This window comes from Acomys minous (genome assembly GCF_964271855.1).
Source record: "Acomys minous genome assembly, chromosome: 2".
NCBI classification, from domain to species: domain Eukaryota; kingdom Metazoa; phylum Chordata; class Mammalia; order Rodentia; family Muridae; genus Acomys; species Acomys minous.
Genome location: NC_140484.1, coordinates 94,683,930 through 94,707,813, shown reverse-complemented (window position 1 = coordinate 94,707,813; position 23,884 = coordinate 94,683,930). Strand labels below are relative to the sequence as shown.

Genomic DNA, 23,884 nt, shown 5'->3' with positions numbered 1-23,884 from the left:
CTGCAGCTCTAGTCTTAGGAGATGCAATGCCCTCTTCTGACCTTTGAGGGTACCAGGCATGCATGTGGCACACAGACATATATGCAGGCAAAACACCAATATGCATAGAATTAAATAAATAAGTGTTTTAAAGGAAGGGAAAGTAGCCCGGCATGGTGGCACATGCTTTTAATCCCAGCACTCTGGGAGGCAGAGGCAGATAGATCTCTGTGAGTTCGAGGCCAGCCTGGTTTATGAAGCAAGTCTAGGGCAGCCATGGCTACACTGAGAAACCCTGTCTTGGGGAAAAAAAAAAGGAAAGGAAAGTAGAAGGATGCTTCCTGAGACATTTAATAATTAGCATGCTTTTACGGCTCAAACTGGCTTAATAAGAGTGAGTTCCACAATCTCCCGTAATTGACTCAGAATGTCCTTTGGTATTTATAGACAATGTGTCCCAGTGTGTCACTTAGCATCAAGCTGCTCTCTGTTGCTGCCTGAGTCTTTACATACTACTTCTGGGAAAGCTGAGTGTCTCAAGGATCTTGTTCAGATGATTTAACTACATTGTGCCTCTGTTTTCTCAGTCATATGAAAAGGAATACACACAAATATACATACATACACATGCACTCACACACATTCATACACACATCCACACAGACATATACATACATGAGCATACATATACACATACATGCACAGATGCCTTTGTTTTGTCACAGTAAGTAAGGAGATATAAGTGAAAAGTACATGTGCCTATACTTATTTTGAGTGATATGGAAACTACAAAGGATGATAACAAATTAAACAAGTGTACACAATTTTAGGACTCACAGGTGCTTACTGTTTAGACTCCTTTTTAAAACAGTATGGCCTAGGATGTGTAAGTTTGCAGTATTACTGCCTTTACCAAGCCCTCTTCTAATAATATTTTGCTCTTATATGTATTTATGCAACGTACGCTGATGGTATACATCCCCACTGCCTCCCGCCAACTTCCTCTATATCAGTGGTCCTCAACCTTCCTAAAGCTGCAATCCTTTCCTCATGGTTTACAGCCATGAAATTATTTTTGTTGCTACTTCATAACTATAATTTTGCTCCTGTTATGAAAAGTAATGTAAATATCTTTGGGAGACAGCAGTTTGTCAACAAGGTTCCAACCCACAGGTTGAGGACCACTGCTCTGGAGCCTTCACCTCCCTCTCCTTCCTAGCTTCCTGACCTCTCTTTGTCGTTCTTATTAATAACCTCCTGCATCCAATGATTGCTCCCTTTATTTGTATGAGTGTAGGGCCATCTACTCTCCCGTCAGCCATCAGCTGCCAATTAGCCAAGAGTGGGTCCTCAGGGGCCCCTCTTCTATCCACGCAGAAATTTCGACTGGCTTGATATTGTACAGGTCTCGTGCAGGGACCACAGCCACTGAGTTGATGTGTGCAACAGGCATGCCATACCCAGAAGCCAGCTTTTCTTTTCTTTTTTTTTTTTTTTTTTTTTTTTCTATTTTTTGAGACAGGGTTTCTCTCTATAGCCCTGGCTGTCCTGCACTCACTCTGTGGACCAGGCTGGCCTCTACCTCACAGAGAGCCACCTGCCTCTGCCTCCCTGAGTGCTGGGATTACAAGCGTGCACCGTCATGCCCTGCTTAGAAGTCAACTTTTCATAGCTCTCCTCCACATCCAACCAGCTCTTACATCCATATTACCCGGTCTTCTGCACATGTTCCCTGAACCACAGATGGGAGGAAGTTAATACAAATAGTTCATCCACAGTTAAACACTCACAGCTATTTACACTTCTGTACTTTGGTCAGTTATGATTCTCCGCATAAACTACTATCTACTATAAAAAAAAGAAGTTTCTCTGACCAAAGTTAAGAGCAATGCTGGTAGAAGGGGGTAAGCATAAATATTTAGAAAGCAGTTTGCAAAAGACCCAGTTAGCAGTACAACAATGGGTACTCCTCCCGTCCAGGCCCTCTGATCTCCCCAGTCATGGACTTTTGAGCAGGTTTACAGCACAAGGCACGTAATCTCTCCTGTAAAGCAGGCCTCAAACTCAGCTGGAAAGCAGTTGATTACTCTCACCGCAGCCCTGCCACTGTTGCAACAGTGGACACAGTTTTCAAGGAAGGTCAGTATCGCAGCACACAAGATCTAGTGCCAGCTGTGGGTGTCTTTTCTCCAGCAGTTCTGCATAGCACCCTCTGTCACGATGTAAGTCAGCGAGCAGAGAAATCGTTTCCTGTTCAGCCAACAAGTTGATTTCTCTGTGACTTGCATCCAAAGCATGTGGTGTCAGCAATAGGGTCTCATCAACTAGTTCTGTTGGGCAACCCAGAACAACATCAAGAGCCCACGTTTGTTTTGTGTCCCTCTGAGGGCCACCTGACCAATAACTCAAAGGGAAGTATCCTCTGACTGTCACTAAGATATTTACTTAATAACCCATGTCTTCCAAGAGCAGCATTATCTCCTACTCATGCAGGTACATCTGTTCAAACTAAAATCACATATATTATTATATATTATTTTTTATATATTATATATATTAACTTTATTAATTTATAAACTAGTGTATTCATAGAAGACATCTTCATATATCCCTACTTTTAGTTAACTTGCCCACTACCACATTCTCTCCCCTACCCCTCTGCCCTCATCCCCATTTAAACCTCTTCAAGGAATATTCTCCCCTTGGGAAATTAAGATATTCAAAAGCAGCCATGCATGCCAGGAAATTGAAAATTCCATACAAATTGATCAAGCAAAATTCACACTTATTAACTACATGGAACAGTCAGAGGCCCTTATCTCAGGCTGACCTTCAAACTCAAGCATGCCCAGACAGTCAATAAAGGAATATCTCAGAAAATATGCCTACAAAACATGCCTGGAGATGTGGTTCAGTTGATAAAGTGGATGCCTTACACAGGTGAAGATCTGCGTTCAATTCCCAATCCTGTATAAACCTAGTGTGGTGGCATTCCCTATAATCCCCGCACTGGGGAGGTGTAAGCACAGAGAGTCAGAAGTTCCAGGATATCCACATCTATACAACAAGTTCAGTGCTAACCTAGTATCATAAGCCCTATCTTTTTCTTTTTCTTTCTTTTTATTTTAATGGACAAAAAGGTAAGGGCAACAAGTGAAATGAAAAATGAGCAAAATTTAGAGTATCAACAAAAAGACTGAAGTTGTCCAATAGACCCAAACAAAAATTTCGAGCTGAAAAATATAATAAACTCCTTGAGGTTTCCACTACATCTCTGTGTGCATGAGTGTGTGCACATGCCCGTGTGTGCACGTGCATGCTCCGCCAGCCAGAGGCTGAGGATGTTGGAGCTCATCGTCTAGCGAGGCTCCCTGGTCAGCTGCTGAGCTCACAGGATCTGTCTTTCAATGCCACCAGGTCGTGCTCATAGGCAGGTGTTTCAGATCCAACCTCAGGTCCTCAGGCTTTTGTAGTAGCACCTTGGCTGCTGAGCCACGACCCAGCCTCACAAGAAACTCTTAACAGCTGACTTGGCAGGTGGAAGAAATGACAAATCTTTAAAAGAAAACAAAGTATCAAATATAGACATAAAGAAGATGTGTGAAGAGAGATTAGGGCACTTGTGGGGTTGAGTTAGCTAACATACACATTTTGGGAGTCTCAGAGAGAAGGGGGGGAAGTACTTGAAGACAAAACACAAGACATGATAAATGATACAGTGTGTGATGTTAAGCAGGTGAAAGGCAGAATAAGTATCTTGAAAACAGGAAAAGAGGGGTGACCCGTCTCGTCTCAGCGATCGTCAATCAAATTCGCAGCAGAAAGCTGGGAAATGAGGCAGCAGAAGAATATATTTAAAGTGCTGAGTAAAAAAAACACACACACACTAGAACACTATGGCCAGTAAGTCTAACCAATCAGAAGTGAGAAAGAAATTAAGGAATTACCACATGTTTTGTTTTGTTTGAGACAGAGTCTCACTTTTTAGCCTAGATGGTCTGGAACTTGTTACAGAGACCAGGCTGTCCTTAAACTCACAGAGATCCCCCTGCCTCTACCTCTGCCTCTGTAGTGATGAAATTAAAGCTGTGTGTTACCCATGCCCAGCACCATTTCTTTTTAAAGTCAAGGAAGTTTATGGCTAAAACATCTAGCCATAGGACAAAAGGAGCTTTTTAGATGGAAACAGCACAGATACTAGGATAACTATTTGAAGAGCGCGTCGATGATGCATTACAGAGTCCGCACACAGGGTATTAAATCGCATCAGGATCGCATTAAGGGATGTAAGAGACTTGTTCATGGAGTAATCCAGACCAAGAGCAAACCACTTCTCTCTGTAGTTTGTGGTTTGTGACCTGTCTGTGCTGCCTATCCCTAATAAATGGCTTTGTTCTGTATTTAATGAACAGCACAGAATACATGGTGGCGAAAAGGAATAGGGGATATTTCTCTATAGAGTTCTTTTAACAGAGTTAACAAGGGATGAACTTACTTTCCTGACCCAGAATGGCACTCAACCCTGCAAACAGATGTTACAAAGCCAGGTCCACATGTTGCTTCCAGAATTCATGGGATGTTTGTTGTTTAAGGCAGCTTCCCACCTGTTGGATACTTTCAGCAAATGGTGATAACACACGCAAATACCTTCTTCTGGTTAGAGGTACGGATGGGTACATAGTTTAAGATTGAAGCTATGCAGCTAGCTTGGGTTATAGAAAGGCACTACATGGGAAACCTAAGGCATTAGTAAGCTTGGCAAGTTAAACTTAAACAGGCCAAGTACACAGTATAATAGCAGATTGAGCACATAGTTCAAAATTATCACAAGGTATGTTAGTACCTTGGCTGTAAGGTCTGGCAAAAATTCCATGTCTTCTAAGGCAAAGGTGTTTTCACAAAAAGGCATTAGCACAGAAGAGGTCTAGTCAAGTAAGCATACAGTAAGCATAACAACTAGCATTGTTACAATGTTGGTACTTTACCAACTGAACTGTCTCCTTCGTACCAGCAAGATGAGAATAGTAAAGAAAATTGGGATGGGGGAGCAGTGAATGACTTGCCTAATTGGACAAGATCTACACATATTAATAATAAAACTAAACATGCATTGCTATTGCTGCCAGCTTGCTGTTGAAGTGATTGCTCAATAAATGCTAGATACACAAACACACACACACACACACACACACACACACACACACACACCATGCTTACTCAGTCTGGACTCACACATAAGTAGTCACATAGAACTTTTCAAACTAAGGTTTAAGTAATTTCCCAGAAATAAAGAGATGATCCCTCCTTTACAGAGATAATGAATGAAATAAAAATAATGATGTTGGAAGGATTGCTACAGTGTAACAAATGAGCTTTCACATCTCAATCCAACGAGCAATGAACACATTATTCAAACAATTGTTATCATTTGGGGAGAAAATCATTTGGTTCAGTTATGCTGAAAGCCCAGAAATTTGATCATTAATATTGTGTGGGCTTGGGCCTAGGGCAATTAATTAAGAGATAAGTACATTTTATTGCACATAAAATAAATGCATGCCCCTTAAACACACTGGTGGGCTACATGCTCTCAAGCGAGATTAATGAGAGACTCTGACTTTGAAAGATATGCCAGCCTTAGTAACAAAGCTCCATTCCTTCACAGAGACATCAAGGAATGCTGGAGGGCCAGGCGGGAGTCATCAGCATCGCCAACAGGGTTGAATGTGAACGTGAAAGCCCCTTGGTCCACGGTTTCCCTGCAGGTTGCTGCATCTTGCTAGAGTAGACAGCCCTCTGAAATACATTTTTCTATCAGGTATATGCAGGGCACTTGCTCAGCAGTGATGTCACACTGAGAAAGAGGAACGTATTCTTTTGAAAACATTACCTTAATTGTCACTAAGTTAAAACTCAGTAGAACATTCAAGGACATCTTTGGAGAAAGAATGGAAATAGATATAAAAGTATTCCTAAAGCTGACAGCAGCTTCATTCTATCCCTCAGGGTTCCAAGTGGCCCTGCCAGTGGCTTGCCCTGGTATACAGCAAGCTGTCCACATCACTGCTTCTGCGTCATGCATGGGACAACTACCTGCGCTGTTTGTAACAATTCTAAACAAGTAGGGGCAGAGCTCCTTGCCGTGGTTCCCTAACTAATATGGTATACCAGCTGTGTCTGTCATTGTCATGCTGCCTTGGGTATTAGAAGTCATCTGTGGGTGAGCTAAAGTCTACAGAGAATGACCGATACCATGCCATTTTATGTGAGGGACATGCACGTTCCTAAGGAATGGGAGGCAGGCCATGCATGTTGTATGGCACTTCTCCTTGGTCCTCTGAGGTCCCGGGGAGCTAGCGGGATGCTCCTAGCCAAGTGCACCTGCCTCCACTCCTCTGAGCTCTGGGGAAGCTGGATCAGCAGAAGCTTGCCCACGATCCAGGACCTGTATGAAGGGCTGAGAAGACCGGACGGACAAACACAGATATGGGTCAGCGTGCTTTATGCTGCTAAGCTGAGACAAAGCAAGCCATCTGCTCCCCTGGTGAGGGAGCAGATAGAACCGTGAGTTCTAGGCCAGAGAGAACCCAGCTTCTCAAGCTCCTCTCTGAAGAGGAGCCTCCATTATGCCCGTCCAGCAAGAAAAAAAAAAGCCACCTGCTTGGGGAATGCAGAGGTGGCCAAATCACAAGCCGGAATAAGACAGCCCAGAAACAAAGAACTAGGTTTTAATACACATCCTACGTTTCATACATTCCATCTAGAATCAAGAGTCAGAGCTAAGTCAAAAGATTAAAGGGACCAACAAAAAGGAAAGAGAACAAGGGCAAAGTGCTGAGAGGACAAAAGAAAAGATGAGAGAGAGTTGCGCTCCCCACACTGTGACCTCGGGGTTTTAAGCCTGGGTTGTAAAATAAAAAGGGGGTGGGGCTTTTGTTTATAGTACATATCTAGAGAGCCTGTCTCTGGAACAGGAGCACTCTTGTTAATTCAAAGGCAGCTTGGAAAGGTCAGTGACACCTTTCTCCACATAGTCTTTTGTAGCATGCTGTCACCAGGAGGGAGGCACTTCTTTTTCTCCAGGGCACAGGAACACTGGCTTTCCCAAAAGAACTGCCTCTGAACCTGTGGCCTGCAAGCAGGTACCAAAGGACGACTGTTCTTCTTGAGAGCATGTTAGCCTATCAGGATAGAGCAGGCCTCTGTCCTGGTGGGCTAGTAAAGGCCCAGCACTAGGGGCAACTGATGGTTCAAGACAGAAAATGAAGACGGAATCAGAGTTTGTAGTCACAATTTTCTGTCAGATGATTCAAGCCTTCGATCCTATCAAAGTTTTGAGGATTCTGTGTCTCCTTTTCTTTCTTTCTTTCTTTTTTTTTCTTTTTTAATAGTTACCAAGAGAAGGCATTAAGGTCTCTGGATTCCCTCCCACACTAGGTCAGCTTTTGCTTGCTCATTTTGACGCTCTGGGGTTAAGTTCAAAAGCATCGACAATTACGGTTTTGCTAAATTGACCGCCTCATACATTTAATGTGGCCTCGTCATTCAAAATAGCATTCCTTCTCTACAGTCTACTCTTTACTTTCAAAATTTCTTCACTCAGAAAATGAATTTCTGACATTTGCTCTTAGCCATTCCCTCCACTTTTCTTTTTGTCCGTTTTAGCACTGCTGGTACTTTTTCATCTGTTTACTTTTAGCCTAGCTGCAAAACAGTTAGAAAATCTAGAGGCATTTGATTACGATTTATGAAGAGGTCTATGCTTGGGTTTTATTTTTACTTTAGATGAAGCCAATGTGCTGCAGGACTTCCTGGAAAGAAAACAGACTCTGCAGGGTGACCAGGCTAGTGTTCTGACACTAAAGGTTGAGTGTTTGGCTCTGCTGTGGTCCTTTCCTGACCAGACATTTGCTGATGTTACCTGGATTACCTTCCCCACACCGTTGAGCCCTCGGCACTCAATTCTATAGAATGTAACATGATTTCAGGAGAGAAAAGGCCACAGTCTCTTGGCTGAACTAAAGAAGATCCTCCTGAGTGACTGAGAGATGAGTTCAGGTGGTGAACGGCCCCTGCTGATATGTAACCTCCAGCCACCTCCCTGGAGTCCACCATCACGCCTTCCAGAGCACATTTCTACAAAGCAGGCTCCTGTCTCAGGCTCCCTGAGCTTTGCCAAGCCTCTTGTGAGCTCAGTCGCCCTCTGTTGATGAGCTTGCTTAGAGCAGGTTTTGCTATCCAGAATCTTTTGTGCTCTAGCACACTTTCTCCAGTTCTGTGAACAGTGATGTTGAAATTTTGATTTGTGTTACATTGAGTCAGTCACTTGCTTTCAGTAAGGTAGACATTTCTACATTAATTCTTCCAATGACTGAGCATGGGAGGTCGTTCCATCTTCTTAGGAGTCCAACAACAGATAAATGGCCTTTTAAAACGTGGTATTAATTTTTTGAAACAGTGGAATTTTTTTAAACCATAAGCATGAACAAAGTTATATTGTTTACAGAAAAAAAAATGGATACAACTAGAGATAATTATAGTAAGTTAATTAAGCCAATTTCAGAAAGATAGATGTTGCATGTGTTCTCTCGTTTGTGATTCCTGGATTTTATACAAAATTATCTATGTGTGTGTGACATGAAAGTAGAAATGAAGCTGGGGGAGCAAAGGAATTATCCGGAGGGAGAGAAGTGCGAAAGTAGAAGTGTGCTATGGGGCAGCGTACTTGAGGTGTGATACATACTAGGTGCATATTTTAAAAGATAAAGACTAGGTTCTCAAAAAAAAAAAAAGAGAGAGACTAGGTTCTCTTTTAGAATCACCAGACATAGGCAGTAGGCTGGGTTTGTAATACCAATGAGTACCCTCCTACTGAGCAAGCCTGAAGTCCAATTAGATAATTGTTGATTCTGCCAAAGATGTAAGTGGCATTATTGCACTCTTGGGGATAGCTTGCAGTGCTGATCATTGCTGTTGTTCATAGGCTTTAGATTCACATAGGACTACAGATGGCTTTTCTCCCTTGGTAGCTTATATAGCAACTTCTACTATTATGAGAGGTAGCCCTCGTGAAGGAGGCTTTCAGGTCAGTTCAGGCTCTATTCCTCCAAGTCCAGTGCCCAGTGTCTGTGGTAATGTCTTCAGCAATAGACCTCTGAGCTCTGGGAAACAGTCAACAGTGATGGAAGTAGTTTATATCACTTTAAGGGTCTCTTGGATTCCCTTGATCAACAACTGGAAGGGAGGTCTCCCATCCCTGGCACTGGGGGTTTTGTCAGATAGTCTATGGCTCTTAGAGAAGCATCAAAATTTTGATGGCGTAACTTCATTCAAAGCGTGTGTGTGTGTGTGTGTGTGTGTGTGTGTGTGTGTGTATACCTATGCATACAGTTACATGTATTCTGTATGTTTTAAGTAAACATAAAATAATGTGTTTCTCTATGCCTTTTTCAAAAATGCTTAGTGTTGTCTACCCTCCTCCCTCTTTCTACCTCTGTATCGCCCTCCCTTGTTTTTCCCATTTCCCCTTCATAGCACCTGAGTTTTTCACTTTAGATCAGAGTCTGTGTTCTACCTTCTCCAAAGAGCTTCCTCTCTGCCCCACTTTCACTCCCATAGTCCATTTTCACTTTTCTGGTGTCTGTGGTTTCTCCAATTTATATACTTACATCTAATGACTCAAAGTTAGGATAAACCAATAAGAGAGTGTCTTAGTTAGGGTTTATATTGGTGTGAAGAGACACCATGACCATAGCAGCTCTTAATAAAGGAAAACATTAAACTGTGATTGGCTGATAGTTTCAGAGGTTTAGTCCATTATTATCATGGTGAAAAACATGGTGATGTGCAGGCAGACGTGGTGCTGGAGAAGAAGCTGAGAGTGCTACATCTGCATCAGCAAGCTGCCAGAAGAGAGAATGAGACACACTGAGCCTGGCTTGAGCACCTGAAACCTCAAAGCCTGCCCTCTAGTGACACACTTACTCCAGCAAGGCCACACCTACTACAACAAGGCCACACCTACTCCAACAAAGCCACACCTACTCCAACAAGGCCACACCTACTCCAACAAGGCCACACCTACTGCAACAAGGCCACACCTACTCCAACAAGGCCACACCTACTACAGCAAGGCCACACCTACTCCAACAAGGCCACACCTTATAGTGCTACTCCCCATGGGCCTACTAGGGGGGCATTTTTATTCAAACCACCACAGAGAGAACATGTAGCTTTTGCACTTTACTAAATCAGTGGGATTTCTAAATGCATTCTAAATAGCTGTACTTATAACCACAGATAAGTCTTTCACAGCCCCTATTCCTAAGGCTCAGGGAACATCCCAGAAGAGGGGGTAGTAAAATTCTAAGAGTCATAGGATGAGGAAGACTGCTGGAAGGTGGTGTCTTTTATATATGACAAGGAAGTTCCACCTGTGAACTCTCAACAACATATGATTGCCTAAGCAAGACCTCCATAATGTCAACATTAGTTGACATGCCAACATGGATGGGGAAATCTCATAAGGCCCAACCTCTAGATTAAGAGCTATGGGCAATTAGTGGATACTGAAAGAGAGAGGAGAAAGAAGACAGAGACAGAGACAGAGAGGATCAATCTTCTCCAGGACTCTGAGAGATACCCAATCCCAAGTGATTCTAAAAGAGAACCTAGTTTTTACCTTTTAAAATACTCAATATAGTATGTGTGTGTATATATATATGCATACATACATACATACATACACACATACATACATGTATATATGCATATATATAACAGTAATAATTTAAAACGAAGTGGTCATGAATTTGAGAGGGAGTGAGTATTAGGTTTCAAGGAAGCCCAGGACAAGTGTCACTCAGTACCTGTGGCTCTGCCCAACACTTCTCACCCCGCCCCCTACCCTAAACCTCTCTAACCCAAGGCAGAGAGCTTCCACTTCCCTTCCGCCAGCTTCTGAACCCTATATAACTCAGCCATTTTGGCTACCCACTCTCTTGGTTCCTGGGTCCTCTCTTGACCTCCCGTGTCCTTTTCTTAGTCCCTTCTCTCCTCTTTCTTCTCTTCATGCACCCTGTTCCCCCATCACCCAGTTCAGTCCAGAATCTTCCAGATGACTCTGGATGTTTCCCCCTCATACCTACAATAAAACCTTCACTACAGCCATACCTTAGGACCAGTCATGTCCTCCTTCTTCATTCAGTGAAGAGGACATGGGAGGAGCTGGAGAGGGAGAGGGAGGAGTAGAAATGCTATAAATACAGTACTTATATGTGAAATCCTCAAAAACATAAAAAATTTTAAATTAAAAGATAAAGAGGACTCCGAGTTTGTCACAGGCTTATAAAATCACAGATGTCAAAGATACTACTGTGAATTGTACACCAGATGGAATTAATTAACATCCCAGCTCATGATTGAGGAAAGAAATAGCTCCTTGGAAACTTATAAACTGCCAACTCCCGCAGCTGTGCGCTAATGACAGTACAGTTGCAGAGGAGGCCGCATGACCCTTCTGTGCTTTCATTCTAACTATAAGCACTGGTGGCCTCAGAGGAAAGCAAACGACGACACAGTTCAAAAGGGAAACAAGTGAGAATTGATTGAGGGACACAAAGATAAATCTACAAACGCATCCATCGCACCCATCAGACATTTGTAAATAGGCTGGAAGAAGCAAATACCAGCCGTCGCTACGGTGACACTCTGAAACCTTGCACTGCCATCTCTGCCTTTGTTTTTCAGGACTCAGAGCTGAGCCCAGGGCATGCTAGGCCAGCCCTGTACTGCTGCTATGTTTCCACCAATGTCTGCATTTTTAAAAAAGATCTCATAGGGCTATTAAGGAAGTTCACAGCTTATACAAAAAAAAAAAATTTAAACTAAGAAATGTTCAACTTTGCAAAGCTCTATTTCCTGAGAGCACATGGTCTACCCTTCCTCCTTGGAAACAAACCTAAAGACTGTGTTGTAGATTGAGAGAGGAGGGTACAGGAAGAATCCGCTGGCCAATTTCTTTAACCAGAAGAGTAACACTTAGCTATCAACAAATACGGCACCAAGTGGCTATTTTAAGAGGCAGACAAGCTGGGTGTGGTAGCGCACGCCTTTAATCCCAGCACTCAGGAGGCAGAGGCAGGCGGATTGCTGTGAGTTCGAGGCCAGCCTGGTGTACAAAGTGAGTCCAGGACAGCCAAGGCTACACAGAGAGACTCTGTCACGAAAAACCAAAAAAAAAAAAAAGAGGCAGACAGATGGCCAGCTCCTGCCCTGTAAAGCTGCGAGGTGAGGCACCACAGAAGGAATCAAGGAGTTTTCAAAGCAAGTAGAGCTTAAGCATATATTTAGATGTGAGGATGGGATTCCCTTTTCAAAACCAAGGCCCAAGATTCATCCCCAAACCAGTGGTTGATAGAGGCTCCGTGGTGGTAGGTGATGGAGCAGGTGCCCTGAGGCCTGAGGAAGCCCTGTAGTCTCTCCTGGTTTGCAGTACAGTAGCTTGCCCTGGTAGCCAGCCCTCAGAAGCAGCTGCAAGTAGCAACTGCAAATTTAAGTCACTGAAAATGACACCGAGAAGCCATGAGAGAGTTTCATTGAGAGAAGTCATGCTGACTGTGTCCCTAAATTCAAGCCTAGTTATGGATGCTCCCCAAAAGGCTCCAACACCCATCTATGATCATTGTCCTCCCATCAGGAGGGGCGGTGCAGCCATGCCTTCTCAGAAACATATTGGAAAAGGAAAAGGAAGTTAGTTTTTTGGCAATACATACATACATATATTCATAATACACACACACACACACACACACAGGGGGGTGAGGACACTGAGGGCCTCTTCCTGGCAGATCCAATTTGTGCCCAAAAAGGATCCAGGACAAAATTTCCCTCAGAATTTTGGTTAGAAGTAAAACGGGGAAGTGAAACTTGGAATTGAAACAGGTGGCTCCCTGCTAAGTTTGAGGACAGCCTGGGCTACATAATAAGTTCTAGCCCAGCTTGGGCTAGGGATACTATCCAGAGACTTGAAAAAAAGAAAATAGGGTTAGGGTTAGGGTTAGGATTAGGAAAAAAAAAAAAAGAAAGAAAGAAAAACAAAGTCTTAAACTCAAAAGGCTAGGGAAAACATGATAATGAACTAGAGAAAATGAGGATGGTTACGTATAGAAAAAGGACTGCATAACGAGCAGGAGCTTATACAATGGCAGCAAACAGAAAGGAGTCCTAACTGTGCTGAGGAGCTTCTGAGTGAGACAGGTTGGCGGCTGCTTCTGCGAATGATGTGAAGGAGTGTGTGTGAGGAAGAAAGCAGGCCTTACTCCAAAGGCCGAAACAGCGGGAAAGCAGGAGCAAAGACGCTCTGCCCAGAGAAGCCAGCCGAACAGCCAAGGAGTTCCCTGGTGGGGAGGGGACTCAGCTAAGTCAGCTGAGAACACTGAGAGCTACTTCCTGATCCATCGGCCACACCCACTTCAGTAAGGCCACACCTCCTAATTCTTCTCAAACGGCGCCGCTCCCAGGTGACTAAGCCTTCAAATTGAGCCTGTGGGGGCCATTTTTATTTGAACCGCCACAGCTGGCATAGGCAGAGATTTTCTAACCCGAACTCCAATTGATAGCACAGGAAATAGACCTAAGAACTGGCCAAAAATAAAATAAAGGTAAAAATAAAAAAAGAGTGCATGAAGCTAACAAGCTTCTCCACAGTAAAGAAAATAATCACTAAAGCAAAGAGACAGAACAGAAGAAGTAGTTTTACCAACTTCCCATCATGCGGGGGAATTTAGTACTCAAAATATCTAAAGAACTGCAAACATCAAACACCAAAAAAAACCCACAAACCAGACAATCAATAAATAGGCGAATTAACTGAACAGGCATTCTGAAGAAAAGAAACTTAAATGCCAAATGAATGCTTGAAGAAGTACTCAAGGAGATTCAAGTTAAGACTCTTTGAGACTCCGTCGCATCCCAGTCAGAATGCCTACCATTCAACAGAACAAGCGACGGCAAACACTGGGGAGGGTGTGGGGAAAGCCCTCACTACTGTACGTAGGAGTATAAACTTGCACAGCCACTCTAGCCCCACATAGTTAGGTCTAATTGTCATAAAATACATATTAGAAAATGTATCCTCGGCCATTTTAAGAATGTCTTTCAGAGATTTTGAGGACATTTATAATATTTTCAGCACTATCTAGGCCCAGAACTCATCTTACCAAGCTGACATTTTTGTCCCACTAAAAAAGTCCACATCATTACCATCCCCCGGCCTGAAAACCACCATCTCTAAATGTGCTCCCCAGGGTCCCCTATGTAAGAGGAATTGCACAGGCCCTGTCATCTTGTGACTGGCTTGTTCCACGTAGCCAATGTCCTCCAGGCTAACCCATATTACCATAGGTACCGGAATTTCCTGACTCACCCCGACGCAGGCACTCTGAGGATGCTGCTTGCAGCATTACCAGGAGGCATGTATGAATGAACTTAGAGTGTGAGCACTGACATATAAAATGTACTCTCTTTACATGAGCAAATATGCTAAAGTTTATCAAAAACGATTCTCCTTCTGCCAGCTCAGGGATTCTCTCCTTTTGTCCCTCCTGTCATATCGTATCTGCCACCCCGCTGGCCTTCCACACCCACCACCTGCCATCCAGGGTTTTCTGGCATTAAAAAAAATTATTAAATGAATTAAAATGTTATATTTATAGGAACAAATCATTTCCTAAGGCATAGACAGATGAAAGATACTTCCCAAATCATATATTTGGAACACTTTAAATATACAAAATTATCACATTCTTATACTACATATTTTTTCTATTTTTATTATTATTTGAAGCTTCGTTTATTATACTTTAAAGGCAGTACTTGTCCAAAATAGACCAGGAAAGAGATTAATTCTGGAAATTTTTCCCACAAAGGGGAAGGAAAACACGAAAGATTTATACGATCTGAAGAGAAACCAGAGTCCAGGACAGTCAAGGCTACACAGAGAAACCTTGTCTCAAAAAAAAAAAAAAAACCACAACAACAACAACAACAAACAAAAAAAAAAAAAGAAGGAAAGGAAAGTATATTTGCAGAAACATAGCTTTTACCAGCTCTGTGCCCATTACATAAACTGTTTCACACTCACCGCCCCTCCAGGAGGACTGAGCCAAAATCTACGTGTTCAGGGAAATGGAGGCTCTTCCTGGCAGCCTGGCCAGCATAGGGGGTGCAGGGGTCTGACTGGCTGAGCTCGTAGTTTCGGCTGGTGGGTTTAACTGTCAGCAGCTGTCCTGGATCTGAGGAAGCTGGAACTGACAAAGCAGACGCCTGGTGTAGCTCTACCTCCAGCACGGCGGAGGCCAGCCTGATGTCTTTGCTCTCTAGGTGCATGTCCCGTCGCTGATCTTTCTGGGTCAAAGAGAAAAAGAAGCTACTCACTGCTGCTGAAAAGCAAACTTTGTACAACGAGAGGGTACTTAAAACACAGCCCTTCCAGCGGCCCAACATTCAAGTACGGCACAGGAGGCAGTGTGTGTTTGTCTCCAAGAACTGAAATTTCAGCAACCCCAAACTGGCAATGATCTACACATTCTATGATAAGAAGTAATAAACTTCTATGTGTTTAAATTTTTTTTAATTTTTATTATTTTTTCATACAATATATTTTTATCATATTCTTTTCCCCTCTCCCAATTTCTCCTAAGTCCTCCAGATCCACCCAATTTCATGGGTTTTTTTTTCCTCTCTCCAAAAAAATTGCAAACAACAAAGAAGATGAAAATCAAAACAAACTAGCACGCACACACAAACACATACAGACACACAGCCATGAAGTCCTTTTTCTGTTGGCCAACTACTCCTGGCCATGTGACCTGCTCTAGACTGTGGATGATACACCCAGTGTCATTCCATTGGAGACAACTGGTTTTCTTTCTTTCTTTCTTTCTCTCTCTCTCTCTCTCTCTCTCTCTCTCTCTCTCTCTCCCTCCCTCCCTCCCTCTCTCTCTTTCTTTCTTTCTTTTTCCAGCAGGTGTCAGTTGTGAGCCTCTTCTTCGTTAGAGGTGAGACTTTGTGTCTACTTATCCTTCTCAGTGCTGGGATTTGGAATACAATAAACTTTGAGATGTGCATAGTATGAAATACTGTGAGACCATAAAAGTTATGGAGAAGGATGTTCAGTGATATTGGTAAACATAAAGAAGATAGATAGATAGATAGATAGATGATAGATAGATAGATAGACAACAACCTATGCTATGTGATATTTCTATTGAAATAAACATGTGTAAATTACTTGTACAGAACACCAGGGCAAACATATATATCCTACAAAGCATCGCTCCGTCACTAGGGATGGTATAGATTATCAGAACATTTTCATCTTTCTTTCTTAGTACTATGATGTTCACCATTTTTGCTCCTAATTGCCTTGATAAAGTAATAATTGTTATCAAGATGGGGAAATGTACTGTAACTGCCATTGGGGCTGTACTTCAAGCCATTTGCTACTTTTATTTTTCACATGTTATAGCATCCAAAGCCTTAAGAAATGATCTTTGGCTTTGTAGCAACCTGGTTTTCTGTCAACAGTTTCTGTGAAACCTAGGATTCCTGCAGCCTTTGGTTGAGCCAGTTTTATAATGCTGAGGAGCAAAGGTTTGTGCCTCACCAGATTCTTCCGCAGCAGCCACAGTACACTTCGATACAGGCTTCCTGTGGGTCTGAGGTGAATATGGATCCAGCAAGACTCAAACCAAGTGCAAGACAAGTATGCTCCACCTACAACTAAGTAGGCTGCCGTTACACTTAAAGTTTAGAATGCTCACGAAACACCCGCATGTTAAAGGCATGCTCTTCAACTCAGGGTGCTACTGGGACGAGGTAGAACCTTTTACAAGGAAGGCTTAGTGACAGGTCTTAGGGTCACTGGGGCACATGCCTTTGAAGGGGATGGTGGGGGAACCCCAGCTCCTCCTTTCACTCTCCTTCCTGGCCATGAGATAAGGGCATTTTTTTCTGCCACGTGCTTCTACCATCACGTATATGATACCATCAACCCAAAGCGATGGTGTCAGCCCATCAGAGACCTACACCCGTGAAACTTTGAGCTAAAATAAACTCTTTCTCTTTCTACTATGCTCTCCTCAAACATTTACTATAGTTAAGAGACCCTGACTAATGCAATCAGGCACACGCCTAATGGAGTTAAAATTTATGTGTAATATGAAAAGATATTGGCATGGAAAGAAGCCTATTCCTTTTTGGATCCTGCTTTGGCTAGCCATGTTCGATAAAAATGACTTGTAAATCACTATGTCAGAGACTACTGGGAGAATTCACTTGTATCAAAATATGAAATAAAAGCAGTTGAGCAGAAGCCTAACAGAAGGTAGACCTCCCATCCGCAGATCTCCCCTACGCTTTCAGTACCTCCCACACTATCCCAAATAACCCCACCTCTCCTTGTCACCATGTCCCAGCCTCTAATTCTGGCAAAGACCCCCCTGCTCACCAAAAGCCACACCACCCACCCTCAGACCTTCAAAACTTTCTCAGTGCCCTTGCACCCTATATCCTCATTTTCCCTTCCTCATTAACATATCCCAGCCCCCATCTCAGGCAGAGACACCCTGCTTGACCAGAGGCCTCACTCACTGACAGAAGTCCAGGTAGTAGGCTGCCTGGGCTTCTGGCAGTGGGCGTGGCCTCTTACATATTCAATAACCTCCCCCGCTCTCTCAGTGCTTCCCCAGCCCGTCCACAACACCCTCCCCTATCGCCATGTCTCAGCACTCAACTTAGGCAGAGGCTTCCTGTGTGACAGAAGGCCGTCTCAGCAACCAGAAATCCAGGTAGGCCACCTGCAGACCTCCTCCACTCTGTTAGTGTACACCACCCTAACCCCATCCTCCTCCTCTCCTCATCACTTTTTTCCCCAGCCCCCAACTCAAGCAGAGACTCTAGGCAAGAAGATCATAGAGGAAACAGAAACTAAGGAACAAAACATCCATGCAACAAAGACAAAGTCAGAAATCCACACCTAGACCTATAATCATCCCAAACCCAGAGGCCTAGATGCAGTGTGAGAACACAGTGAAGACCAGCCAAGGCAATTTGTCGCTACTGGAGCTGAACTAACATACTACAATGAGCCATGAACATTCCAACACAGCTGGGGCACAAGAAAAAAGACTTAAAACCAACTTTATGAAGATGACGATGGTCCTTAAAGAGGAAATGATAAATCCCTTAGAGAAATCCGAAACACACACACACACACACACACACACACAGAAGAAATGAATAAATCCCTTAAAGGAAGCCACAAAAAAAAGAAAAAAGATAAGATGGAAGACACAAATTAGCCAAGCATGGTGGCATACACTGCAATCCCAGCACTCTGGGAGGCAGAGGCAGGCAGATCTCTGTGAGTTTGAGGCCAGCCTGGTCTACAAAGTGAGTCCAGGACAAACAAGGCTCCACAGGGAAATCCTGTCTTGAAAAACAAAACAAAATTAATGAAGCTAACTCTGGGTAAGTGTACAGGAACTACAGAGGCAAGCTTCATCAACAGATATAAGACATGGAAGAGAGACAATCTTGGGCATTGAAGGTACAGTAGAAGAAAAAGGTAGATCAGTCAAGAAAATTGTTAAATCTAAAACCTTTCTGACAAGAAATATCCAGAGCATCATGAAAAGACCATACCTAAGAATAAAAGAGAGAGAGAGAGAGAGAGAGAGAGAGAGAGAGAGAGAGAGGGAATAGGAAAAGGAGAAGAATCCAGCTCAAAGGCCCAGACAATATTCTCAATAAAATCATAGAAGAGAAATTTTGTAGCCTAAAGAAAGTGGTGCCTCTCAAGGTACAAGAAGCATACAGAACACCAAATAGATTGGACCAGAAAAGAAAGTCCCAATAATGATAAAACACTAAATATACATAACAAAAACAGTAGTACAATTTGCAAGGGGAAAAGGACAAGGATCACATAAAGTCAGACTGTTAGATGTACCCCTGACTTCTCAAAGGAGACCAAAAAAAAAAAAAAAAAGCCAGAAGGGCCAGGGCAGATATCCTGTAGACTCCAAGAGACCAAGGATGCCAGCACAGACTACACTACCCAGCAAAACTTTCAATCACTATAAATGGAGAAAAAAAGATACTCTATGATTTTTAAAATTTTTAAACAATATATCTAAAATCTAGCCCGGCAGAAGATACTAGAAAGAAACTTATAATCTAAGGAGGTTAAGATATCCATAAAGAGAGAAATAAATAATACTACACCAAAAAAGCAAAAGAAGGGAATCATACACACACACACATACACACATACACACACACATACACGCACACACACACACACACACACACACACACTCTACCACAACTACCACCAAAAACAACAACAAAATAACAAGAATTAACAATCAGTAGTCATTGATATCTCCCAATATCATTAGACTCAAAACAACAGCCTACAGAATGGGAAAAGATCTTCACCATTTCCACATCTGATAGAAGGCTAATATCCAAAGTATATAAAGAACTCAAGAAACTAGACATCAACTAAGCAAACTATCTAATTTAAAAAAAAAAATGAGGTGCAGATCTAAACACAGAATTCTCAGTAGAAGAATTTCAAATGGCTGAGAACACTTCAACAGTCTTAGCCATCCAGGGAATGTAAATCGAAACTTCTTTGAAATTCCATCTTAAACCTGTTACCTCAATAACACAAGTGACAGCTCATGCTGGTGAGGAACTCCATGGAATGGGGGTAGGGAGATTGTGGGAGCCAGAGGGGTCAAGGACACTGGGAGAGCACAGCCCACAGAATCAACCAAGCAGGGTTCATGGGGCCTCACAGAGACTGAAGCAGCAGTCACAAAGCCTGCATGGGTCTACCCTAGAACCTCTGCATATATGTTATATTGTTGATTTGGTGTTTTTGTGGGACTCCTGACAGTGGGAGTGGAGTGTCACTGACTCACTTGCCTACCTTTGGGACCCTTTTACTCTTACTGAGTTGCCTTGCCCAGCCTTAATATGATAAAGAAAATGTGGTACATTTGCACAATGGAGTATTATATTGAGCTGTTTGTTAAACAACAAAAAAATAGATTATATAATTTATAGGCAAATGAATGGAACTAGGAAAAAAATTCTCCTGAGTGAGGTAACCCAGACTCAGAAAAACAAACATGATATATGCTCATTTATAAGTGGATATTAACTGTAAAGGCAACCATGCTACAATGCACAGCTCGGATTGGTTGTGCTTGGTCTTGTACTCTGTTGTGCTGGCATTCCTTTGGCTCCCAAACCTTGGAGGCCTGCAGTTTTCTTGGGGTAGAGGTGCAGGAGTTGATCTAGGGGAGAGAGGATGTGGGAGAAAACTGGAAGGAGTGGAGGCAGAGGAAGCTGGAGTATGGATGCATTGTATGAGAGAAAAATAAGTGGAAAAATTTAAAGCAGTTGAGCTTGATTCTTACAATGCTTTCATCCCAGTAAGAACAAACCACATGTATACATGTGTGGTACAAAGCATCAGTTCTGTGTTTTAGCTGATTCCACATACAGAAAATAGGCTTCAATATGTAAATTTAAAACTGACATTACAATGTGAAAATATGACTAATAAAACTTAAAAATTTCATTGCTAAGGATAATGGCTTTAAACAGCAACTTTGTAACATCATAAATAGCTAGGCATGGTGGTTCACAGCTACAATTCTAGCAACTGTGAGGCAGAGGCAGAAGGATTGCCATGAGTTTGAAGCCAGACCAGGCTACAGAGCAAGATCCTGGTTTTCAAGGTAAATGAAAATAAAAACCTTAAGCAAAGAACAATATATCACAAGAAGTTAAGAGAGAAAGACCAGGGGATAAAGGGGAGGCTTTATTTTAGCCTATTGATGGCATTTCCCCCCACCTTTTGTCAAAGGGCTCCACAGATTATGTCACTGGCCCTGGTTCAAGAGCATCATCTGCCTACACGAAATACTCCTGTCCTTTTAGAACATTCCACTAAGATGGGTTTTGGGCTAGATACTTGAATCTACAAACCTAAATTCTCATATTGATATCCTCTTGCATGTGATGGTGTCCAGAGACAGTCTCTGGAGAGGGCTTGGGGTGTCAGGAGATGGCCTCTGGAGGAAGGATGTCATGAGAACAGAGCCCTCATGAATGGGATCAGTGTCTTTCTAAGAGTCTTCTTCAGAGCTTGCTTCTCTTCATGGTGTATGTGTACACTGACCAAAGACTCTATCTACGGACCAGGACATTAAATCTACATATACTCTGATCCTAGACTACCTAGCATCCTACCCTATGAAAAATGTTGGCTGTTTAAGCCACCCAGAAGTAACCTTGTCCCTTGAATAATAGAATATCATTTAGCCATGTAAAAGAATAATAATAAATATGCTATTCAAACAATACAATTCAATAGCAAGAGAAAATGATACATGAATACCTACCACAGTATGGAGGAAATTGTAGCCATTCAGTGAAGGAAGTCAACCAAAAGGCCATGTATTGCCTAACTTCATGTAAATACAAAACATTCTCAATAGCCCAATCTGCAGGGACATCAGGTCAGTGAGTCACCATAAAGGAGGGGATCTCTGCTATAGGCTAAGGATACTATCTGATAACTCTCTTAGCTTTTGGGTTCATAGGCACTAGTGATGCATTAATGCATTCTAAAGGTTTTGCTGATAGTTAAAAAGATGCTGCATCAAATACAGAAAGTAGCCCCTAAATGCCTATCAAGGGGATTAAAGATAGCTCAGTCTGGACTGGCACCTTTTCAACCCTCCACAAGCTCGAAGTTCTAATCACTCAAGCAATGATGTAGAATACTCAACACAGGTGCAGCTCTTTCTCTGAGACCATCAGGTTACCCCCATATCCCCTAAAAATTGTCCTCCTGGACATCTACTTCAACATTTGTAGAAGTTCAGCCAAAATGAGAAAGAATTCAGAGGTTTCTCAGTTTTTTTTGGGTTTTTTGTTTTGTTTGTTTGTTTAGGGTGTGTGTGTGTGTGTGTGTGTGTGTGTGTGTGTGTGTGTGTGTGTGTGTGTATAAGTGAAGGGGTGCATCCATATGATGGGAAGTCCATGAGCACAGCAAGATAGATGAACTCACACAAATGGGAACTCAGAGTGAAAAAACAAATCGCAAAAGGCCACACACTGTATGGTCCCGTGTGTCAACATACTTTAGGTGACAACAGGATAGATGGAAAGAACAGATCAGTGCATATGCAGCTGAGCCGGGATGGGGTTTAGCTACACAAGGGCACAAGAGGACCATGCAAGAGTTAAGATGGCCCAAATGCTGACGATGTCAATGTCAGTGTCCTGTGTTATTGTAGAGACCAAATCAACACCATTTTGTGTTCAGGGCCTGAGCACCTGACCTTCCCGCTCCCCGGAGTTTCCAGGAAGAACCACAAACACACAGTTAGCAACTGTTCCTAGGAGCTTGAACCTGGGGCCAACCAATCAGAGCCACAGGTCACAGTGACCAGAACAAATGAAAAACTCCCTCCTACGGTCTGGCCCTGGTCCCCTCGCTTAGGCCTGGTCACCCAGCCAATCAGCTTAAAGGTCACCCTGTTAGCCAATCAAGTTTGTACTAATCACTGTTGTTGCCGTCTGCGTCTGTAAAGGGTATGAATATCCACTGCTTTTGCTGCTCGAGGTCTCCTCCTTCCCAAAGGCAGGTAGACCTCGTTGCGACAGATCAATAAATGCATTTGCATCGATCTCAGACTCCATCTCTCATTGGGGCTTCCAGGAAAAGACTCTTCTGACATGAGTCTTACAGTTATGATGGCCCACTATAACTGTTGCAAGCTTTTGTCACTGCAAGACACAGGGTTCAGGTCACCCAGGATCTCTCTGGTTATCTAGTATGATTGTAGAGGATTCTTCCGTCTCCAGCCACTGCTCACCTTGCCCCCTTAGCAGGTCTTCTCTAGGCTGTCAGGCTCTTTTCTCCTCCACTTCCCCTCAAGCTCACTCCCGCCAGGCTTCTGCTCTCCCACTTTGATGGTAAATCCTCCTGTAAGAGTCATTGCTAACGCCTGGGGTCCACCCCACTCTCCGGCTCCCTGAAACTTTCTTATGCCTTATGGTGCTTCTCTGAGGGTTCTAGCTCTTCTTTGGAACTGGCTCCTCCTTCTGTTCCTGCCTTCACTCAAAGCTCAGCAACCTCCCCGAGAGACCCCACTGCAGCTTCCAATATCAGTCACTCTATAGAGATGGTGTCCAAGCCCAGCCTGCCCTGAGCTCTGTCATCCCCAGTGGACACACCCAATACCCCGACTCAGCACCGCATGATCCTGCTGTTGCTTGCCCGCTTCCTGTGGCCTTCTCTTTGGGGGACACTGCAGGCATTGCTCACGCAACTCATGTCTTTTACCTAGTTCTTCCAAACACATTCTAAATGCACATGTTCCCATCCGGTGACACCTCTTATGCTGGAACCCCCTGTCCTAACCTGCCATCTGGGGATACAACCTACGACCTGTCCTCTTGGGAACTTTCACACCACCGTGTCCTGCACTCTGGAGTCAGTCTGCCACCCTTGCACCGGCCCATCCTTGGGATGAGGAATGAGTCCCAAACTCCTCAGTTCATAGCCTGAGCCAGGACCTCATATGGGAGGACATAGCCTTGTGCCACAGGCTGGCCACAGACACCTTTTTCTCATCAAAAGTGACACCAAAAGTGACTTAGTCATCCTTTTGTTTTAAGGAAAATGAATAGATCCCATGGCTTTCTTGAAAAGAAAATAAGAAATGTTTCAAACTCAGTGAACTCTTGCAGTCTTCACACTTGGCCCCAAAGCACCTGTTGTGGCTGCTGCCTACCTCCCCCGTTTTGTTTC

The 23,884-nt window shown here is 43.2% G+C and overlaps 1 protein-coding gene across 2 annotated transcripts in view; it reads right to left on the bottom strand.

Annotated features, from left to right (window-relative positions):
• Positions 1–23,884, bottom strand: part of OCA2 (OCA2 melanosomal transmembrane protein) — a 281,703-nt gene that overhangs the window by 254,064 nt on the left and 3,755 nt on the right. For both annotated transcript variants that reach the window (XM_084773944.1, XM_084773945.1), the window contains exon 2: positions 15,122–15,384. In XM_084773944.1, coding sequence (XP_084630070.1) covers positions 15,122–15,366 — 245 coding nt within the window. In that variant the 5' untranslated portion in view covers positions 15,367–15,384. The remainder of the gene's footprint in view (positions 1–15,121; positions 15,385–23,884) is intronic.